Below are 20,882 nucleotides of genomic sequence, written 5' to 3'. Positions count from 1 at the left end.
TTTTGCCTTATTCAATATTATCTTAGAATCAATTTTAAAGAAATCTACTTCATTCCAAATTTTTCATAATCCGTAACAGACAAGGTGTTAGCTTTGCCTTTTGGGTTTCATTTCCTTTGCTTTTCAAATTGGTAAAATATTTAAAAACTCTTTGGTCAACTAGCTAAATGCAATTAATAAGTGGCAACATCGTTTCCTTTCTTTCAGATTTATAGTAAAATAAGTTCGGTTAGTTTATTCTTAGTTTACATTTATTTAGTAAAATTTGCAAGTAATCATTAAAATATGTGTTTTTTTATGAATTAACATGACAACTAAATTTAATTTCATTATGAAAAATGAAGGATTGTGTTTTAGTGTGGAGATAACTTGTGATATAGATATTGAATGTCAACATAACCTCTAAAGAGTAACGAGCTGGTGTTCGCTTATTATTTATTAATGATAATGACGTTTTAGGAATGGCAGACGCTGCGCCGTCCACTGCGCCTAAGGCGAAAACGCCTAAAACTAAGGCACCCAAAGAAAAAGTGGCCAAGGCTGCTCCAGCAGCTCCTGTGGAGCCCACAAAGGTCCTTCGCAAAGCATCAAAGCCCCGCCACGGCAGGCTGTACGCAAAGGCCGTATTCACAGGATATAAGCGTGGTCTACGCAACCAGCACGAGAACACCGCTCTCCTCAAGGTATGCAGTTAGGTTAATAAATTTATAAATCATAAAATAAGGTGTAAACAATTTAAAACAAATAGTGACACCTATTCATTCAGTAAGTTTAAATACGAACTTTTAGGGAAACATTGTATAGTTACTAGTGGTACCTTTATACCTATAAACATAAACAGTAGACTTGCGCAAAACATCACTTCCCAATGTAATGTGATATGACATCACTTTTACAGACAGGTGATATTACTCGAAAACATTACACATCACTCTTAACATTACTCGGTGCGTTCAATAGATACTGTGACGACGAATACATTGTATCTATACACCCGAATCATTACCTAAGTGATGTGTATCAACACTGTCATTACAGTAGTGTATTACAATACAAAGTACGAACTTTGTATTGTAATACACTGTTATATTACTTGACAGAGATTGACTTACTTAATAATATAATTTTATTTTTTACTTAATATAATTTATTGTGGGATGAACGGATTTCATATGGCGACTTAGACTGCAAATTGAGCTCGACAATAATGTTAATATACGAGAGCAGTAGATGCATTGTTTCGGCGCGATATCCTCAAAGTGCATCCAAGGAGGACTGTACTTTCATTTAGACGCCGTTATTTTTTTCACTTATTAAACACGCATTAAAACAAATAATAAAACTATCTTCAAACAAGTGCTTAAGTAATTCAAATCAAACACAAAAATTAATATGAAATATTACTAAACAATTACGAGCGACTAGCGATTTTACAAAAGTTGCGAATAAAAAATTAAGTAAGTACTTGCGGGGAGCTACCGGCTGGCCGCATGAAAAATATAAACACAAATACCTATATTAAAATTCAGACGTACCATAGGTATAAAAATGTACCTAGCGGCCAGGACATACGGTTCAAAATCACTAGGAATAATTCCGTGTCGCTTGCTCATTTATTTTGCGTCGATCGGTCTGTCTCGCTCGCTCGGTTCCGTTCATGTATTAAGCAACATTACACGACAAAGAAAGAAACATGTTGGGTGATAGTGTGATGTTTGTTTCCTTCGCGTAATGTGTGATGTTGCATTACATCGTAGAGTAATATTACCCGAGTAATATCACTCGCATTACTTACACATGTCTAATAAACAGACAGGGTTTAATTAGTAAACTAGTAAATATACTTTAATATGTCTTAGTTTTTAATATTACTGTAGTTATTTTGTGCCAGTAAACAATGTTCAACCAAGCAAAAAATAATAAAAAACTGAAAATTCAATTTATATTCAATATTTCAATTTTTTGTTTAGGAAAATATTGTTTCTGTCACTAATGACTAAATCAATATGTTTATTCTTACATCTAAATGATGGTAATGACATTTGAAACCTGAATTCACCATGTGGATAAAACTTCACACTGACTCTCTTAATGTTACTTCAAAAGTGCAGTCTTCTACTATAGTTTCTAACAACAGCATATAAATTTCAGGTTGAAGGAGCAAAAGACCGTAATGATGCAGTCTTTTATGCTGGCAAGCATTGCGTCTATGTGTACAGAGCTAAGAAGAGGACACCAATTCCCGGAGGTCCCCGTGGCAAAAAAACCAAGCTGCGTGCTATCTGGGGCAAGGTGACCCGCCCACATGGCAACTCTGGCAGTGTCCGAGCCAAGTTCAAGTCTAACCTCCCTGCCCAGGCTATGGGACACAGAATACGAGTGGTGATTATCTTTCAGATCATTTACATTTCCGTGTGCTTCAACTAAATCTGTTCTATGTTGTGAAATTAAAGTAATTCAAATTATTTACTCCTAAATAGAAACAATCAAATGAGAAATAAATTTAAAAATGAAAATAAATTTCTATCTGTATGATGGAAGAATACTTAGATCAGTAGGACTGATTAGCAGCTTAATTTTTCATTGTTTGTTTTCATAATTGTTAAGACATGGTTGTAAGAAGGATTTTTTAAATATTAGATTCAGAGTGGTTCACAGTGGTAGGCATTGGTTTGGCTCTGCTGCTGGAACTGTTGATGTTCATAAACAGCGGTAACCACCATCAGGTATGCCGTATGCTCATCTGCCTATGAAAGCAATAAAAAAACTTACTAGTATGTATGAAAGTTTTTACTAGTAAGTAATAAGTAATGAATACTTGCCTAATTGTTTAATAAACATCTCACATGGACAATTTATCTGCCAGGTGCAATGTTTGCTGCATGAATAATAGTCGACTTGATACATTGCTTCCAAATGATGGCTTGTGACATTTGAAACCTGAAATATGTTATTATGTGGACATAGTATTTGACTGACTGACTTTATTTTATGAATTATATTGCAGCAATATTTTTGTTTAACAAGTTATTGAAAATATATCTTTGTTGCAGATGCTGTATCCTTCCAGGATCTAAGAACCTTCTGCTAATTATAAGAATAAGAATAAAATCCAAAAAAAAACAAATAGTGTTTCCTTAACTTCTCAATTCAATAAAGATCCTCTTTTAAAAGGGTAATTTCAAGGGCTTCATATAATGTTGTGCTATCTACATAAATATATATTCACTTTATGAACAGCAAAAAGTGATAGTCAACTTTGACTCTCTTCAGAAGATAAAGACATCTTCCTGAAACAGGTTTGGAACTATTACATTAGAATTTGCCAAATATGAAACTAACTGGGATCAGGACTTCAAGTTTTCTAGAGAATAGAATCCAATATTAGATTTAGTACAAGCAATGGGCTCTCAAGGTGTTCCGAAACAACTACTTAACCCTTGCATTAGACGCCTTCAGCTCTAACATCAGGAGTCGGTTTAGGGACCCCGGTAACCATACACGTCGAGCTCGGTAAGGGGTTCGTCGTGCAACCTAACCCATGCATCAGCCTGCTAGGTTTCTCGCCTGTCTTCTCACCGGGTCGCTATTCCGATCCGGTACCTAGTAAATTCATCCACAAAGCAGCTGCTCTCGATCTCAATAAATGCGATAAACGTGGGAACAACCCGTTAAATAAGAGCGTCTGTTGGATTCAGTGCTATTTAAGAAACAAAAACGTTTACCTTTTTAAAAGGAAAAAAAATTGAATATAAATACAACTGTAAAAATAACATCCTGTTTTTTATTGCAGTAAGATTCATTAGGTTAATTCGTAAATACCTAGGTATCTAAGAACGAAGGAAGTCACCGTTTCCCGTCCGTTGACTACTTCCTCACAATGACTGATTCACCGCAGCTTTCGTTAGAGGATAAATGGGACTTGATACGTACCTAATACAATTAATTCTCTTTACAAAACTTCCAATAGTAGCTGGTGGACCTCGCATGATCGTAACGACGGTCCTGCCTCTTTCTCTTATGACACATTCCTCTGAGGGTGCGGTAGCAATCTGTTATAATTGAGATGGTCTATGGGTCTAAGGGAGCTCATATAGAGTCCTTTCTTTATTTCCACGTAGTCGTGTTTTATGTAATTAACACCACAGTTGAAACAATATAAATTTTATTGTTGTAGCGGCATAAACAATTCTAAGTAATTATATTACATTAGTTATTAAACACATTATAAATTATTTGTACGTTTTAAATATTTGGCGGTAATTTTTTTTTTTAAGAGATTTTATGACCTGGTAACTAAGACCTTTAAGTCATGTCTTATTTTACTTTATATTCATAATTTTATGAAAAATGATAATATGGAGTGAAATGAAATGAAGATGATTAATTTGAGACATTAATCAACTGGGATGAAATTTAATGAAATGAGATGATATGGGATGAAATATAATCGCAGTAAAATGGTGGTCATTTACTGAGATTTTTTCAGTGGACTTTTTGGAGGAACCCGAGAAGTTACGTCCAGCAGCTTTGTTTCATTTTCCCACATTTGTGCACTTTCACAGATATTAAACAGTTAATAAACCACCGTTATTACACATTTAAACCTGAAGAAACACTAAATAGACAAAATAAAACAAATCACACAACTTCACTCCTCGCGTTCCCGCCAAAAAGTCCTATTTGGCGGAAAATTTTTTTTTTAAGAGATTTTATGACCTGGTAACTAAGACCTTTAAGTCATGTCTTATTTTACTTTAAATTCTTAATTTTATGAAAAATGATAATATGGAGTGAAATGAAATGAAGATGATTAATTTGAGACATTAATCAACTGGGATGAAATTTAATGAAATGAAATGATATGAGATGAAATATAATCGCAGTAAAATGGTGGTCATTTACTGAGATTTTTTCAGTGGACTTTTTGGAGAAACCCGAGAAGTTACGTCCAGCAGCTTTGTTTCATTTTCCCACATTTGTGCACTTTCACAGATATTAAACGGTTAATAAACCACCATTATTACACATTTAAACCTGAAGAAACACTAAATAGACAAAATAAAACAAATCACACAACTTCACTCCTCGCGTTCCCGCCAAAAAGTCCTATTTGACGGAAAAAAAGGTTTCGTGTCACAGACTATATTCTGTTTCCCACATCTCGTGCGTTCCGGCTTACGCATCATAAAAAGGTGCGTACTTAAACGCCACAGGTCTATAGGTTATGGTCTATAAGTAAACAAAAATCCAAACAGAGAGCATTGCAAAAATTGAAAATGAAAACTGACATGTAAAAAATGTGAGCCGTCACGGGACGCCTGGCAGATATGAAACATCGACATTATTTTGTAAAAGTAATATGCAGAAAAGAACAGATTGTGATAGGAACTAAACATGTCATAATGATAAAATAAAATATTACGAAAAAATAATTTGTTTTCAAGTAAAACACAGGCTATGTGTACTGTAGTAAACAACACTGTATACACTACGGAGTATACACTATAGGTATCCGAGCTCAGTGTAGCGAGAGAGATGGCTCAACGCCGGATCGAGTGAGAGAGAATCGCACAGTCGATTGCGCATGGCGACGCGTCCCCACACCGTACACACTACTGCATATAGACTGTATATATATACCATCATATAGCGTGGCGTCGCGTCGCCACGCCAGAATTTTTTTTTTGTTTTACGTGCGGCTATAGATGTTTCACATCAAAAAGTTAGATTCAAATGAAATTTATAATTAAATCATGAGAGGCAATCAGTATTGACTCTCATGCCTCACACATTTTTTTCAATTTTTTTTTTTCATTTCAATTTTTTATAACGTGCTCAGATTTCATTCCTTAAATACGGAGGATATGTTACAATAATAATTACTTTTCAATAAATTTAGCATTTCTGTAATTCATATCTGCACCGTAAAATGTTCTCAAGGTTTAGTGGCTGTGTGTTGGTGCGTGAGGTAATAAAAAATGAGCCATCGCGGCAAGGCTGGCAGATGTGAAACTTTGATATTATTTTGTATAGGTATAGAGGCATAAAAGTATAGTTTACAAAGACAATTCACGTGGCATATTGAAAAATAAAATATTAATATGAAGAAACAGTCGCTTGCGCGTGGCGACGCATGTCATATAACTATAGCGGCGACACGTCGCCACGGCATGCGTCGCGATGCCAGTAATCGGTTTAACGTGCGGCTGTTGATATTTCACATTGACAAAAGATTGTATTAAACATGTTTAAGTCTGTGGATTCAGTTGCGGCCTTCCATCTCATATTAAAGTTAATTAAAAAATCTAGTACCGCAGTAATTACACAAAAAGTATAATAAAGCCATTTCTTTATGTAACGTGCAACACATTCTTATGTAACAATGTAATTTCATAGACAATAGAATATAATTGCATACCTTAATAGTGTACAGAAGGGTAAGAAGCGTGCCGCGGAGTCTCGAGCTCCCGCGGCCGCTAAAATTAGCAAAGCCGTGAACGCGTCGCGCCCCCGCCCTCAGACTCCCGTTGCGCCCCCAGCCCGTGCCACTCCGTCGCCGCGTCCGGTGGCACAAAATAAAACCCAGACCCCTCCCCCGGTTATCCTTCAGGAGAAGGCAGCTTGGGATCGAGTTTGCCTGGCCCTTAAGGCCAAAAATATAAATTTCACGAATGCCCGTAACCTCGCGAACGGCATTCAAATTAAGGTTCAAACACCCGACGACCATAGGGCCCTCTCTTCTTACCTCCGTAAGGAACGTATAAGTTTCCATACTTATACGCTCCAGGAGGAGCGCGAACTCCGCGTTGTAATACGCGGAATCCCTAAAGAGTTAGATGTAGAGCTCGTCAAGGCCGATCTGTTAGAACAGGGCTTTCCAGTGAATTCTGTGCACCGTATGCACACCGGTCGCGGTAGGGAGCCATATAATATGGTTCTAGTCACCCTCCAGCCTACCCCCGAGGGTAAGAAAATCTTCAACACACAGACCGTCTGTAGGCTCTCCGGTATCGCCATCGAAGCCCCCCATAAAAAAGGCACTCCTAGCCAGTGCCATAACTGTCAATTGTACGGGCACTCTTCCCGTAACTGTCACGCGCGCCCCCGATGTGTTAAGTGTTTGGGCGATCACGCCACGGCCCTCTGCGCTCGCGACCAAAAAACCGCGACGGAACCGCCTAGCTGCGTCCTGTGTCGAACACAGGGTCACCCCGCGAATTACCGTGGTTGCCCCCGAGCCCCTAAAATAAATCGCCGCGTCGCCCGCCAAAACCGCCTCCGAGCTTCCGGCCCAGACATCAAAGCCTCGGCACCCTCTGCGTCGCAGGCTAAGCCAGCGTTCGTTCCGGCGGCGGTGCCCAGTGTCTCGGCCTGGGCAAAACCGCTGCCGTACACGAACACGGCTACAACTCCCTCCTCCGCGATTCGTCTCGCCCCCGCGACTCGTCCCTCTCCCGTGACTTGCCCTCCGACCGCGTCCGAAAATCTCGCTTTAGCGATCGACTTCTTTCAGTCGATCAACTTTGAGCGCGTTAACGCTTTGGGCGACGCCATTCGCGCTGCCTCCACTGCACAACACTGTATCGCCGTTGTGCAGGAATACGCCGACGTATACGCGTCATTAAATACGTACGTCCTCCCCTCACTCCGCCGGTAATCAATGGCGTATATAAGTAGAATAAAGCCCCTATCCGTAACGATAGGATTTTTTAACGCTTACGGTCTCGCAAATCAACGTGATCAGGTTTCTGACTTTTTGCGTGACCATCAAATTGATATCTTTTTAGTGCAGGAGACCCTACTTAAGCCCGCGCGCCGTGACCCTAAAATCGCGAACTATAACATGGTCAGGAACGACAGGCTCTCTGCCCGTGGTGGTGGTACCGTCATTTACTATAGAAGAGCCCTGCATTGCGTCCCGCTCGATCCTCCCGCGCTCGCTAATATCGAAGCATCAGTGTGCCGAATCTCACTGACGGGACACGCGCCGATCGTTATCGCGTCGTTTATCTTCCACCGGATAAGATCGTTCTAAGCAGTGATATCGAGGCGCTGCTCGGTATGGGGAGCTCTGTCATTCTGGCGGGCGACCTAAATTGTAAACACATCAGGTGGAACTCACACACCACAACCCCGAATGGCAGGCGGCTTGACGCGTTAGTCGATAATCTCGCCTTCGATATCGTCGCTCCGCTAACCCCGACTCACTACCCGCTAAATATCGCGCATCGCCCGGATATACTCGACATAGCGTTATTAAAAAACGTAACTCTGCACTTACACTCGATCGAAGTAGTTTCAGAGTTAGATTCAGACCACCGTCCCGTCGTTATGAAGCTCGGTCGCGCTCCCGATTCCGTTCCCGTCACGAGGACTGTGGTGGATTGGCACACGCTGGGCATCAGCCTGGCTGAATCTGATCCACCATCGCTCCCGTTTAACCCGGACTCTATCCCGTCTCCTCAGGATACCGCTGAAGCCATAGACATCTTAACGTCACACATCACCTCGACATTAGATAGGTCATCGAAACAAGTTGTAGCGGAGGACTTCCTTCACCGCTTCAAATTGTCCGACGATATTAGGGAACTCCTTAGAGCTAAGAACGCCTCGATACGCGCCTACGACAGGTATCCTACCGCGGAAAATCGTATTCGAATGCGTGCCCTACAACGCGACGTAAAGTCTCGCATCGCCGAAGTCCGAGATGCCAGATGGTCTGATTTCTTAGAAGGACTCGCGCCCTCCCAAAGGTCTTACTACCGCTTAGCTCGTACTCTCAAATCGGATACGGTAGTAACTATGCCCCCCCTCGTAGGCCCCTCAGGCCGACTCGCGGCGTTCGATGATGACGAAAAAGCAGAGCTGCTGGCCGATACATTGCAAACCCAGTGCACGCCCAGCACTCAATCCGTGGACCCTGTTCATGTAGAATTAGTAGACAGTGAGGTAGAACGCAGAGCCTCCTTGCCACCATCGGATGCGTTACCACCCGTCACCCCGATAGAAGTTAAAGACTTGATCAAAGACCTACGTCCTCGCAAGGCTCCCGGTTCCGACGGTATATCTAACCGCGTTATTAAACTTCTACCCGTCCAACTCATCGTGATGTTGGCATCTATTTTCAATGCCGCTATGGCGAACTGTATCTTTCCCGCAGTGTGGAAAGAAGCGGACGTTATCGGCATACATAAACCCGGTAAACCAAAAAATCATCCGACGAGCTACCGCCCGATTAGCCTCCTCATGTCTCTAGGCAAACTGTATGAGCGTCTGCTCTACAAACGCCTCAGAGACTTCGTCTCATCCAAGGGCATTCTCATCGATGAACAATTCGGATTCCGTACAAATCACTCATGCGTTCAACAGGTGCACCGCCTCACGGAGCACATTCTTGTGGGGCTTAATCGACCAAAACCGTTATACACGGGAGCTCTCTTCTTCGACGTCGCAAAATCGTTCGACAAAGTCTGGCACAATGGTTTGATTTTCAAACTATTCAACATGGGCGTGCCGGATAGTCTCGTGCTCATCATACGGGACTTCTTGTCGAACCGCTCTTTTCGATATCGAGTCGAGGGAACCCGCTCCTTCCCACGACCTCTCACAGCTGGAGTCCCGCAAGGCTCTGTCCTCTCACCCCTCCTATTTAGCTTATTCGTCAACGATATTCCCCGGTCGCCGCCGACCCATTTAGCTTTATTCGCCGACGACACGACTGTTTACTATTCTAGTAGAAATAAGTCCCTAATGGCGAAGAAGCTTCAGAGCGCAGCCCTAGCCCTAGGACAGTGGTTCCGAAAATGGCGCATAGACATCAACCCAGCGAAAAGTACTGCGGTGCTATTTCAGAGGGGAAGCTCCACACGGATTTCCTCCCGGATTAGGAGGAGGAATCTCACACCCCCGATTACTCTCTTTAGACAACCCATACCCTGGGCCAGGAAGGTCAAGTACCTAGGCGTTACCCTGGATGCATCGATGACATTCCGCCCGCATATAAAATCAGTCCGTGACCGTGCCGCGTTTATTCTCGGTAGACTCTACCCCATGATCTGTAAGCGGAGTAAAATGTCCCTTCGGAACAAGGTGACACTTTACAAAACTTGCATAAGGCCCGTCATGACTTACGCGAGTGTGGTGTTCGCTCACGCGGCCCGCACACACATAGACACCCTCCAATCCCTACAATCCCGCTTTTGCAGGTTAGCTGTCGGGGCTCCGTGGTTCGTGAGGAACGTTGACCTACACGACGACCTGGGCCTCGAATCAATTCGGAAATACATGAAGTCAGCGTCGGAACGATACTTCGATAAGGCTATGCGTCATGATAATCGCCTTATCGTTGCCGCCGCTGACTACTCCCCGAATCCTGATCATGCAGGAGCCAGTCACCGTCGACGCCCTAGACACGTCCTTACGGATCCATCAGATCCAATAACCTTTGCATTAGATGCCTTCAGCTCTAATACTAGGGGCAGGCTTAGGGACCCCGGTAACCGTACTCGTCGAACTCGACAAAGAGGTCGACGTGCAACCTAACCCATGCATCAGCCCGCTGAGTTTCTCGCCGGATCTTCTCAGCGGGTCGCGATTCCGATCCGGTAGTAGATTCATTCGCGAAACAATTGCTCTTGAGTTGTTAGGTCTCCTTCGGAGGCGCTCGGGCAGTTGTTAGCAAATCCCACCCCTCTTGGCTGAGCCTTTGCTCGCCCACCTGTCCTGGTGAAACTGGAAAGGCCTTCGGGCCACCAGTAAACTTTCAATCATAAAAAAAAAAAAGTGTTATCTGCAATATATAATACCTACGTTGGTAAACAATTTTACAAAAGAAAGAGGTTAGTTATGGTAAAATTTTATGTACCAAACATTACGAAGAATCAACGTGGAAAAGAACGGCCATTTTTATTCTGAAGTTTGCACTACCTAGACTATCCGGCACGTCCACTACTGTGGATTACACCTTTCCAACTTTAAAGCACACTAATGAGTCTGTACCAAACGGTACCAAAAGGTTATAAGAAAACTCTAACAAGGAATTTCGGCACCCCTACTTAAAGTGAACATAACTGGCGACACAAGCTGCAGGTTTAGCGGGGAGAACTAGAGACCGTGCGTCCAAACACAGTGAGAAACACAAAAGATCTCAAGATTCGAAATGTCGCAACTGCTTGCCAAGCATCATGCCGATTACGATAATGTGAGATTTATAAAATACTCTATTACCATTTCAAGCCAGTGGAACTAGAGAAAGATTTGCGTGTTGGCTATATAACCTGTTATATACCAGCTTTGTAGTATCACATTGAAAGGCCTTCATTATCTAGAATATAAGGCAACCGTTCTCAGCTGTCAACCGATGTACAATGGACTCTGTTAAAGAACAGGACACACTATCGGAGTATTCTGAGTCTACACAATAAATGATACATTCAATGAAGATATTTTGAAAAGGGGATATTCTTGTAACAACGAAATAAGCGATCGTCATATAAACTTTAAATTTTTTTAGTAAAAAACTTCAAACTACATTCTAACTACAATCTACATTCTACACACTACGTTCGCGAGAAGTAGAATTAGGCGCCGCCAGTTCCGTTAAAAGTCCGAGTCTGAGAAATCTATTGGTGTTTTGTTGAAATCAATCCAAAAACAACCGTTGCAACAGGCTGGCAACCGCTTTATCTTTCAAAGCGACGTGGTTGCTCGCCGGGGCACCACCCTGGAACCTGGAGGCGGAGGCGCTCGCTGCGGACTAGACGTGACGTAGCAATCGGCGCCCTGGCGAAGAAGTTGTTCGAGCACGGAGACTGCCATTTCGGTAGTCCGTGTTAGAGGTTGGTCCCTGTCGGTCGATCGATCCACTGGTCCCCACAGACTGAGTGGGCCGCGACCGAGGACGTCTCCGAGTCTTGGTTTCTCCTCAAAGACTCCGTCCACCGGTGCAGGCACCTCGTAGGAGGTTAAACCCCGGTCTCAAAAGAAAATCTGGCAGACGCAATCAGGTTTTGAAAATACTTCAAAAAAAACTGAAAAGAGTGATACGTGCCTATAGGCTCTATCTCAAACTGATGTATTGAATGTGAAGCAAAAGTTATATTAAACAATAGTTACTGTCTGAACGAGTCGAACTTAATAAAGTTCGACTCGTTCAGATTAAGAATGAAACCTAATTATGTACGTAATAAGTTGCTTTACATTTCTCCAAAATCCTACAACAGGTATTTGCTCCAAAGCTTTTTCTTAAAACATAATTTCATTAGATACAACCTTGGAGTCCCAACATTACTCTCGATTAAGCTAGATATAATTTGCCAGTTCCAGTCTGCTTCTTACTTACTCAACGAACTATCATCGGTTCATCAGTTCTAAAGTGAAAGCCAATTGAGTTTAATTGTAGATCCTGCGCGACCGAAATAGGCAGGATGATAAATGTTGAGACCAGACTTGCCTTGTTTTGATAGTAGGTAAGTCAATCCGCAAACCTGAATCGTGCTAACAACACTTGCAAGAAAGTATAATAATATGTTCTTTTTTAACAGCAAATACTGGGTTATTGACAATTGTCACCCTTACAATTAAAACACCATAAAGATATATTATGTCCATTGTTTTGTAACATTAGTGTTCTTATTAACTGATCTACAGTTTTATTGAAATTTCGGACAACTATTTATATACGTAAGGAACACTTGTTTTACAATTTATTCCAGACTAGCTGCCCGTGACCGCGAGAGCTGTAAAGCAATCGAAACGTCGCAGAATAAACGCTAGTGTGCAACAAACTTAAGCAGTGAGTGTTTTAACCAAGTCTAGTCTGTGTCAGTGTAACGCATGGCCGATGCGCCAGCCCTGACCCATATACCCAGTTATTGTGTTATCGATTTTACCGACTTACTTTTAATTTCTCTATGTTCAGCGCTCGATTCCCTGGGTAAATGCGGTTTTAATGGCTGTTAACAGTACTCCAGTTTACGATTACCATTAATGTTGGTTATAACCCGGAGATATCATACCTAGAACTAGGGCATCTTAGTGGATCGTAAAATTATAGGAACTTTAGTAGCCGCAGCCAGAAGTGGCCTGAACTACGTGCCCGTGTCCTCTGATAATCCAGACAGGTAATTATAAATGTAGGATCCTTTGACCCCGAATCTGACCTCTGTATTTCATACGTTTAGTGAAAGTCACTCATTAGTTTAAGTGCCAATAAAACTGCAAATAAAACGACTCGTAATCCCACAGTTTTAAGTGTGTTTCACAATCACGGAGTCGTAGGTGAACTATCCGTCTATAAACAATTCGTATACTCACTATATTGTACTTGTATTGACTATTTGTAGTCGTCGTGGCCGAACGGATAAGACGTTCGGTGCATTCATGTTGAAGCGATGCACCGGTGTTCTATCTAATCCCGCAGGCGGGTACCAATTTTTCTAATGAAATACGTACTCAACAATAAATGTTCACGATTGACTTCCACGGTGAAGGAATAACATCGTGTAATAAAAATGAAACCCGCAAAATTATAATTTGCGTAATTACTGGTGGTAGGACCTCTTGTGAGTCCGCGCGGGTGGGTACCACCACCCTGCCTATATCTGCCGTGAAGCAGTAATTTCGGTTTGAAGGGTGGGGCAGCCGTTGTAACTATACTTGAGACCTTAGAACTTGTATCTCAAGGTGGGTGGCGCATTTACGTTGTGGATGTTTATGGGCTCCAGTAACCACTTAACACCAGGTGGGCTGTGAGCTCGTCCACCCATCTAAGCAATAAAAAAAATATTTATAAACAAATTATTGTTGGTAGGGCATCTTGTAAGTTCGCACGGGTAGGAACACCACCCCGCCTGTTTCTGCCGTGAAGCAGTAATACGTTTCGGTTTGAAAGGTGGGGCAGCCGTTGTAACTATACTGAGACCTTCAAACTTATATCTCAAGGTGGGTGGCGCATTTACGTTGTAGATGTCTATGGACTCCAGTAACCACTTAACACTAGGTGGGCTGAGAATCGTCCACCCATCTAAGAAAAACTGTGGGCTAAGTGATTTGCCGAGCTCGATGAGCTCAGTGCTTTGACTGCCGCTAGCGTTAGTACTAGTAGCGCTCAGTAGCACTGAGCAGATGCGTTGGTGCGTTGGTTCGAACTCGTGGGGTGAAACCATCACACTAAAGTTAGTAAGTCATGCAAAGATAAATGAAGTTTTCTGAAGGTGTAGTGTACGTAGCATGAAGCGTCGCCTGCTCACCCCAATGTCAAATTAATATTCGTGAGCATTGAGCACACAACATGAGCACTCGCGCCGGTGCACGCCCGCCCACGTGTTACAGCTACGTACGTATGTGCAGCCACGCTTCGGTTGCCGACACACTCTATTTCAAGCACTTTCCAGACAACGTTGCAATTTGACGCAATCTAAACATTTTCTCATTTTGTAGTGCTGTAAGCGTAGGTTTACACGTTTTACTGGTGATTACTCTGTCCGATGATCAAACGGCTGAAACTCAAGATCAAAGTTACATATATCGACGCGCCAATACATTAGCAAGTGGTAGGCAGCGGCACGGCGGCCTGGCATTGCTGACGTCTATGAGCGACGGTAACCACTCACCATTAGGTGGGCCGTATGCTCGTCTGCCTACACGGGCAATAAAAAAGGTACAATAAGATGTGCAGTCGTGTAATCTGAGCCTTTGCCTTGAGTCGACAGTTTTTTTTTATGATTGAAAGATTACTTGTGTCCCGGAGACCATGGGTTAGGTTGCACGTCCACCTCTTTGTCGAGTTCGACGAGTACGGTTACCGGGGCTCCTAAGTCTACTCCTAGTGTTAGAGCTTAAGACGTCTAATGCAAAGGTTATTGGATCTGATGGATCCATAAGGACGTGTCTAGGGCGTCGACGTTCACTGGCTCCTGCATGATCAGGATTCGGGGAGTAGTCAGCGGCGGCAACGATAAGGCGATTATCATGACGCAAGAGTCGACAGTGGGAGGTATCCTAAGCCTATATTATTATGAAGGTATTCATCCATTCCGATAGAGGCACCCGTCACGTGCGGACGTGCTCATCGTCCACTCGATCGCCCGGTCTTTGTTCGCCCGGCTTTTGTTAGCCCGGCCATTGTTCGCGCGGCCTGTGTTTGTGGTACATCTGCCGACTAAGTGCTCTTTCTGGAAGTTTTTATTTGTTTTGTTTCCTTTTGTTGTTTCTGTGTTCGTGGTACATCTGCCGACAAAGTGGTTTCCTGCAAGTATTTATTTGTTTTGTTTCTTTTCGTAATTTCTGTTTTGTTGTGCTTTTTCTTTGTCCTGTAGTAATCGCGCCGCATTGCCACCTGTGTTCAATAGAACCGCTCAGGTCCGAGAAGTTGGGGCCTCGCCGCAAGGCGAGTGTTTTCAAGACCCGGGGCCGCCCCACCTGGGTACTCAGCGATCATGGACGCTGTATTCGCGGAATTCCTCCGACTTCGCCACCCACAGCTCGCCTCGGAGTTTTTGGCCTTCAAGGCCAATCACACTGCGAGCCCTCTCGAGGACTCCGCCGCGCTCGCTGCTCCTGCGTCGCCTGTACCTGCGTGCAGAGCTTCTGCATTGAGCACCGCAGCCTCTGTCGTGCCTGCCGCTCCCGTGTCGCCTATACTGGCGAGAAAAGCTGCTGCGTCGTCCGCCGTGACCATCGTTTCAGCTGAGCGATCATCCGCGGCCTCCGTCGCGCCCTCTAAAACACCTACACTTGCTCGTAGGTCGCCTGCACCCGCCTCCTCGTGCTCCGACTCTGACTCGGACATGGAGGTCGACCTCGCCCCCGCCTCATCGACGGATGGATTCACCCTGGTACAGAAGGGTAAGAAGCGTGCCGCGGAGTCTCGAGCTCCCGCGGCCGCTAAAATTAGCAAAGCCGTGAACGCGTCGCGCCCCCGCCCTCAGACTCCCGTTGCGCCCCCAGCCCGTGCCACTCCGTCGCCGCGTCCGGTGGCACAAAATAAAACCCAGACCCCTCCCCCGGTTATCCTTCAGGAGAAGGCAGCTTGGGATCGAGTTTGCCTGGCCCTTAAGGCCAAAAATATAAATTTCACGAATGCCCGTAACCTCGCGAACGGCATTCACATTAAGGTTCAAACACCCGACGACCATAGGGCCCTCTCTTCTTACCTCCGTAAGGAGCGTATAAGTTTCCATACGTATACGCTCCAGGAGGAGCGCGAACTCCGCGTTGTAATACGCGGAATCCCTAAAGAGTTAGATGTAGAGCTCGTAAAAGCCGACCTGTTAGAACAAGGCCTACCAGTGAATTCTGTGCACCGTATGCACACCGGTCGCGGTAGGGAGCCATATAATATGGTTCTAGTCGCTCTCCAGCCTACCCCCGAGGGTAAGAAAATCTTTAACACACAGACCGTCTGTAGGCTCTCTGGTATCGCTGTCGAAGCCCCCCATAAAAAAGGCACTCCTAGCCAGTGCCATAACTGTCAATTGTACGGGCACTCTTCCCGTAACTGTCACGCGCGCCCCCGATGTGTTAAGTGTTTGGGCGATCACGCCACGGCCCACTGCGCTCGCGACCAAAAAACCGCGACGGAACCGCCTAGCTGCGTCCTGTGTCGAACACAGGGTCACCCCGCGAATTACCGTGGTTGCCCCCGAGCCCCTAAAATAAATCGCCGCGTCGCCCGCCAAAACCGCCTCCGAGCTTCCGGCCCAGACATCAAAGCCTCGGCACCCTCTGCGTCGCAGGCTAAGCCAGCGTTCGTTCCGGCGGCGGTGCCCAGTGTCTCGGCCTGGGCAAAACCGCTGCCGTACACGAACACGGCTACAACTCCCTCCTCCGCGATTCGTCCCGCCCCCGCGACTCGTCCCTCTCCCGCGACTTGCCCTCCGACCGCGTCCGACAATCTCGCTTTAGCGATCGACTTCTTTCAGTCGATCAACTTTGAGCGCGTTAACGCTTTGGGCGACGCCATTCGCGCTGCCTCCACTGCACAACACTTTATCGCCGTTGTGCAGGAATACGCCGACGTATACGCGTCATTAAATACGTACGTCCTCCCCTCACTCCGCCGGTAATCAATGGCGTATATAAGTAGAATAAAGCCCCTATCCGTAACGATAGGATTTTTTAACGCTTACGGTCTCGCAAATCAACGTGATCAGGTTTCTGACTTTTTGCGTGACCACCAAATTGATATCTTTTTAGTGCAGGAGACCCTACTTAAGCCCGCGCGCCGTGACCCTAAAATCGCGAACTATAACATGGTCAGGAACGACAGGCTCTCTGCCCGTGGTGGTGGTACCGTCATTTACTATAGAAGAGCCCTGCATTGCGTCCCGCTCGATCCTCCCGCGCTCGCTAATATCGAAGCATCAGTGTGCCGAATCTCACTGACGGGACACGCGCCGATCGTTATCGCGTCCGTTTATCTTCCACCGGATAAGATCGTTCTAAGCAGTGATATCGAGGCGCTGCTCGGTATGGGGAGCTCTGTCATTCTGGCGGGCGACCTAAATTGTAAACACATCAGGTGGAACTCACACACCACAACCCCGAATGGCAGGCGGCTTGACGCGTTAGTCGATGATCTCGCCTTCGATATCGTCGCTCCGCTAACCCCGACTCACTACCCGCTAAATATCGCGCATCGCCCGGATATACTCGACATAGCGTTATTAAAAAACGTAACTCTGCGCTTACACTCGATCGAAGTAGTTTCAGAGTTAGATTCAGACCACCGTCCCGTCGTTATGAAGCTCGGTCGCGCTCCCGATTCCGTTCCCGTCACGAGGACTGTGGTGGATTGGCACACGCTGGGCATCAGCCTGGCTGAATCTGATCTACCATCGCTCCCGTTTAACCCGGACTCTATCCCGTCTCCTCAGGATACCGCTGAAGCCATAGACATCTTAACGTCACACATCACCTCGACATTAGATAGGTCATCGAAACAAGTTGTAGCGGAGGACTTCCTTCACCGCTTCAAATTGTCCGACGATATTAGGGAACTCCTTAGAGCTAAGAACGCCTCGATACGCGCCTACGACAGGTATCCTACCGCGGAAAATCGTATTCGAATGCGTGCCCTACAACGCGACGTAAAGTCTCGCATCGCCGAAGTCCGAGATGCCAGATGGTCTGATTTCTTAGAAGGACTCGCGCCCTCCCAAAGGTCTTACTACCGCTTAGCTCGTACTCTCAAATCGGATACGGTAGTAACTATGCCCCCCCTCGTAGGCCCCTCAGGCCGACTCGCGGCGTTCGATGATGACGAAAAAGCAGAGCTGCTGGCCGATACATTGCAAACCCAGTGCACGCCCAGCACTCAATCCGTGGACCCTGTTCATGTAGAATTAGTAGACAGTGAGGTAGAACGCAGAGCCTCCTTGCCACCCTCTGATGCGTTACCACCCGTCACCCCGATGGAAGTTAAAGACTTGATCAAAGACCTACGTCCTCGCAAGGCTCCCGGTTCCGACGGTATATCCAACCGCGTTATTAAACTTCTACCCGTCCAACTCATCGTGATGTTGGCATCTATTTTCAATGCCGCTATGGCGAACTGTATCTTTCCCGCGGTGTGGAAAGAAGCGGACGTTATCGGCATACATAAACCCGGTAAACCAAAAAATCATCCGACGAGCTACCGCCCGATTAGCCTCCTCATGTCTCTAGGCAAACTGTATGAGCGTCTGCTCTACAAACGCCTCAGAGACTTCGTCTCATCCAAGGGCATTCTTATCGATGAACAATTCGGATTCCGTACAAATCACTCATGCGTTCAACAGGTGCACCGCTTCACGGAGCACATTCTTGTGGGGCTTAATCGACCAAAACCGTTATACACGGGAGCTCTCTTCTTCGACGTCGCAAAAGCGTTCGACAAAGTCTGGCACAATGGTTTGATTTTCAAACTATTCAACATGGGCGTGCCGGATAGTCTCGTGCTCATCATACGGGACTTCTTGTCGAACCGCTCTTTTCGATATCGAGTCGAGGGAACCCGCTCCTCCCCACGACCTCTCACAGCTGGAGTCCCGCAAGGCTCTGTCCTCTCACCCCTCCTATTTAGCTTATTCGTCAACGATATTCCCCGGTCGCCGCCGACCCATTTAGCTTTATTCGCCGACGACACGACTGTTTACTATTCTAGTAGAAATAAGTCCCTAATCGCGAAGAAGCTTCAGAGCGCAGCCCTAGCCCTAGGACAGTGGTTCCGAAAATGGCGCATAGACATCAACCCAGCGAAAAGTACTGCGGTGCTATTTCAGAGGGGAAGCTCCACACGGATTTCCTCCCGGATTAGGAGGAGGAATCTCACACCCCCGATTACTCTCTTTAGACAACCCATACCCTGGGCCAGGAAGGTCAAGTACCTGGGCGTTACCCTGGATGCATCGATGACATTCCGCCCGCATATAAAATCAGTCCGTGACCGTGCCGCGTTTATTCTCGGTAGACTCTACCCCATGATCTGTAAGCGGAGTAAAATGTCCCTTCGGAACAAGGTGACACTTTACAAAACTTGCATAAGGCCCGTCATGACTTACGCGAGTGTGGTGTTCGCTCACGCGGCCCGCACACACATAGACACCCTCCAATCCCTACAATCCCGCTTTTGCAGGTTAGCTGTCGGGGCTCCGTGGTTCGTGAGGAACGTTGACCTACACGACGACCTGGGCCTCGAATCAATTCGGAAATACATGAAGTCAGCGTCGGAACGATACTTCGATAAGGCTATGCGTCATGATAATCGCCTTATCGTTGCCGCCGCTGACTACTCCCCGAATCCTGATCATGCAGGAGCCAGTCACCGTCGACGCCCTAGACACGTCCTTACGGATCCATCAGATCCAATAACCTTTGCATTAGATGCCTTCAGCTCTAATACTAGGGGCAGGCTTAGGGACCCCGGTAACCGTACTCGTCAAACTCGACAAAGAGGTCGACGTGCAACCTAACCCATGCATCAGCCCGCTGAGTTTCTCGCCGGATCTTCTCAGCGGGTCGCGATTCCGATCCGGTAGTAGATTCATTCGCGAAACAATTGCTCTTGAGTTGTTAGGTCTCCTTCGGAGGCGCTCGGGCAGTTGTTAGCAAATCCCACCCCTCTTGGCTGAGCCTTTGCTCGCCCACCTGTCCTGGTGAAACTGGAAAGGCCTTCGGGCCACCAGTAAACTTTCAATCATAAAAAAAAAAAAAAAAAAAAAAAAAGGTATTCATCCATCGGACTCCTACGCTCCGTGCGTCGGATCCTCACGTCCGCGTCGGACACGACCGTAGTATGTAGTTCTCAGTTAATACGGTTTTTTTGCACGAATCTTTCTAACCACGCACGCCATTTTAACATTATCCATTTCGTTATCAATTCAAAACAATACAATACAAACTGACTGTTCATGTATTTAGTTTAAAAATTGACTTAATCACAAGTTGTTATTTGATCGCAATAATAATTTACATGCACTTTCTGGGGATCGTAAAACGGCTCTGTTCATTTCTACGGGGAAGATTTTATGGGATGAGACTTAAAGGGTGATAGGGTGAGAGTCTTCATGTCAATGCCTTTGATGTTTCGATTCATGTCTCGAGAAGGATAGCGCATTGACATTGTGGATGAACTCTGCTAGCTGCTACGTACCACGTGGGTTGTGAGCTCGTCGACCGATGATGTCTGTATCTCAATCAGTCAGTTTATATATTTAAGAAAATGACGATGTCGTCCACTGTCTCACTTCTGTATAAAGCTACTCATATAGAAAAGTAAAACCAAGTAAACGTTTTTAAACGAGAGAATACAGTACAGCGACTGCGAAGAAATCCTGACATCCGCGCGGTCACGTTACGATCGCACACAACACGTGCTGTACGTTAATCTAACTAACAAG

General features: G+C 45.3%; 1 protein-coding gene and 1 long non-coding RNA gene across 4 annotated transcripts; one reads left to right on the top strand and one right to left on the bottom strand.

Annotated features, from left to right (window-relative positions):
* The first annotated feature begins 73 nt into the window (after positions 1–73).
* RpL35A (ribosomal protein L35A) lies at positions 74–3,127 on the top strand. Of its 3 annotated transcripts, none has more exons than NM_001043778.1 (4): positions 163–228; positions 460–683; positions 2,152–2,382; positions 3,054–3,123. In NM_001043778.1, the coding sequence occupies exons 2-4, from the start codon at positions 462–464 to the stop codon at positions 3,075–3,077; spliced, it is 477 nt and encodes a 158-aa protein (NP_001037243.1). In that variant the 5' UTR covers positions 163–228; positions 460–461; the 3' UTR covers positions 3,078–3,123. The 3 variants fall into 3 exon arrangements, with proteins under 3 accessions (XP_037871533.1, NP_001037243.1, XP_062528315.1); XM_062672331.1 differs by having other exon boundaries at positions 198–271; positions 3,054–3,127; XM_038015605.2 differs by having other exon boundaries at positions 74–228; positions 2,152–3,127.
* Positions 2,821–5,108, bottom strand: LOC134200256 (uncharacterized). Its single transcript, XR_009975085.1, has 2 exons — positions 3,934–5,108; positions 2,821–2,940 (listed from the first exon to the last, which is right to left on the bottom strand). It is a non-coding gene; the product is annotated as an uncharacterized LOC134200256 (long non-coding RNA).
* Positions 5,109–20,882: the final 15,774 nt, after the last annotated feature.

The sequence above is a fragment of the Bombyx mori genome, chromosome 15 (genome assembly GCF_030269925.1).
Source record: "Bombyx mori chromosome 15, ASM3026992v2".
NCBI lineage: Eukaryota > Metazoa > Arthropoda > Insecta > Lepidoptera > Bombycidae > Bombyx > Bombyx mori.
The sequence above is the reverse complement of the archived record's forward strand: the minus strand, read 5'-3'. Positions and strand labels throughout refer to the sequence as shown.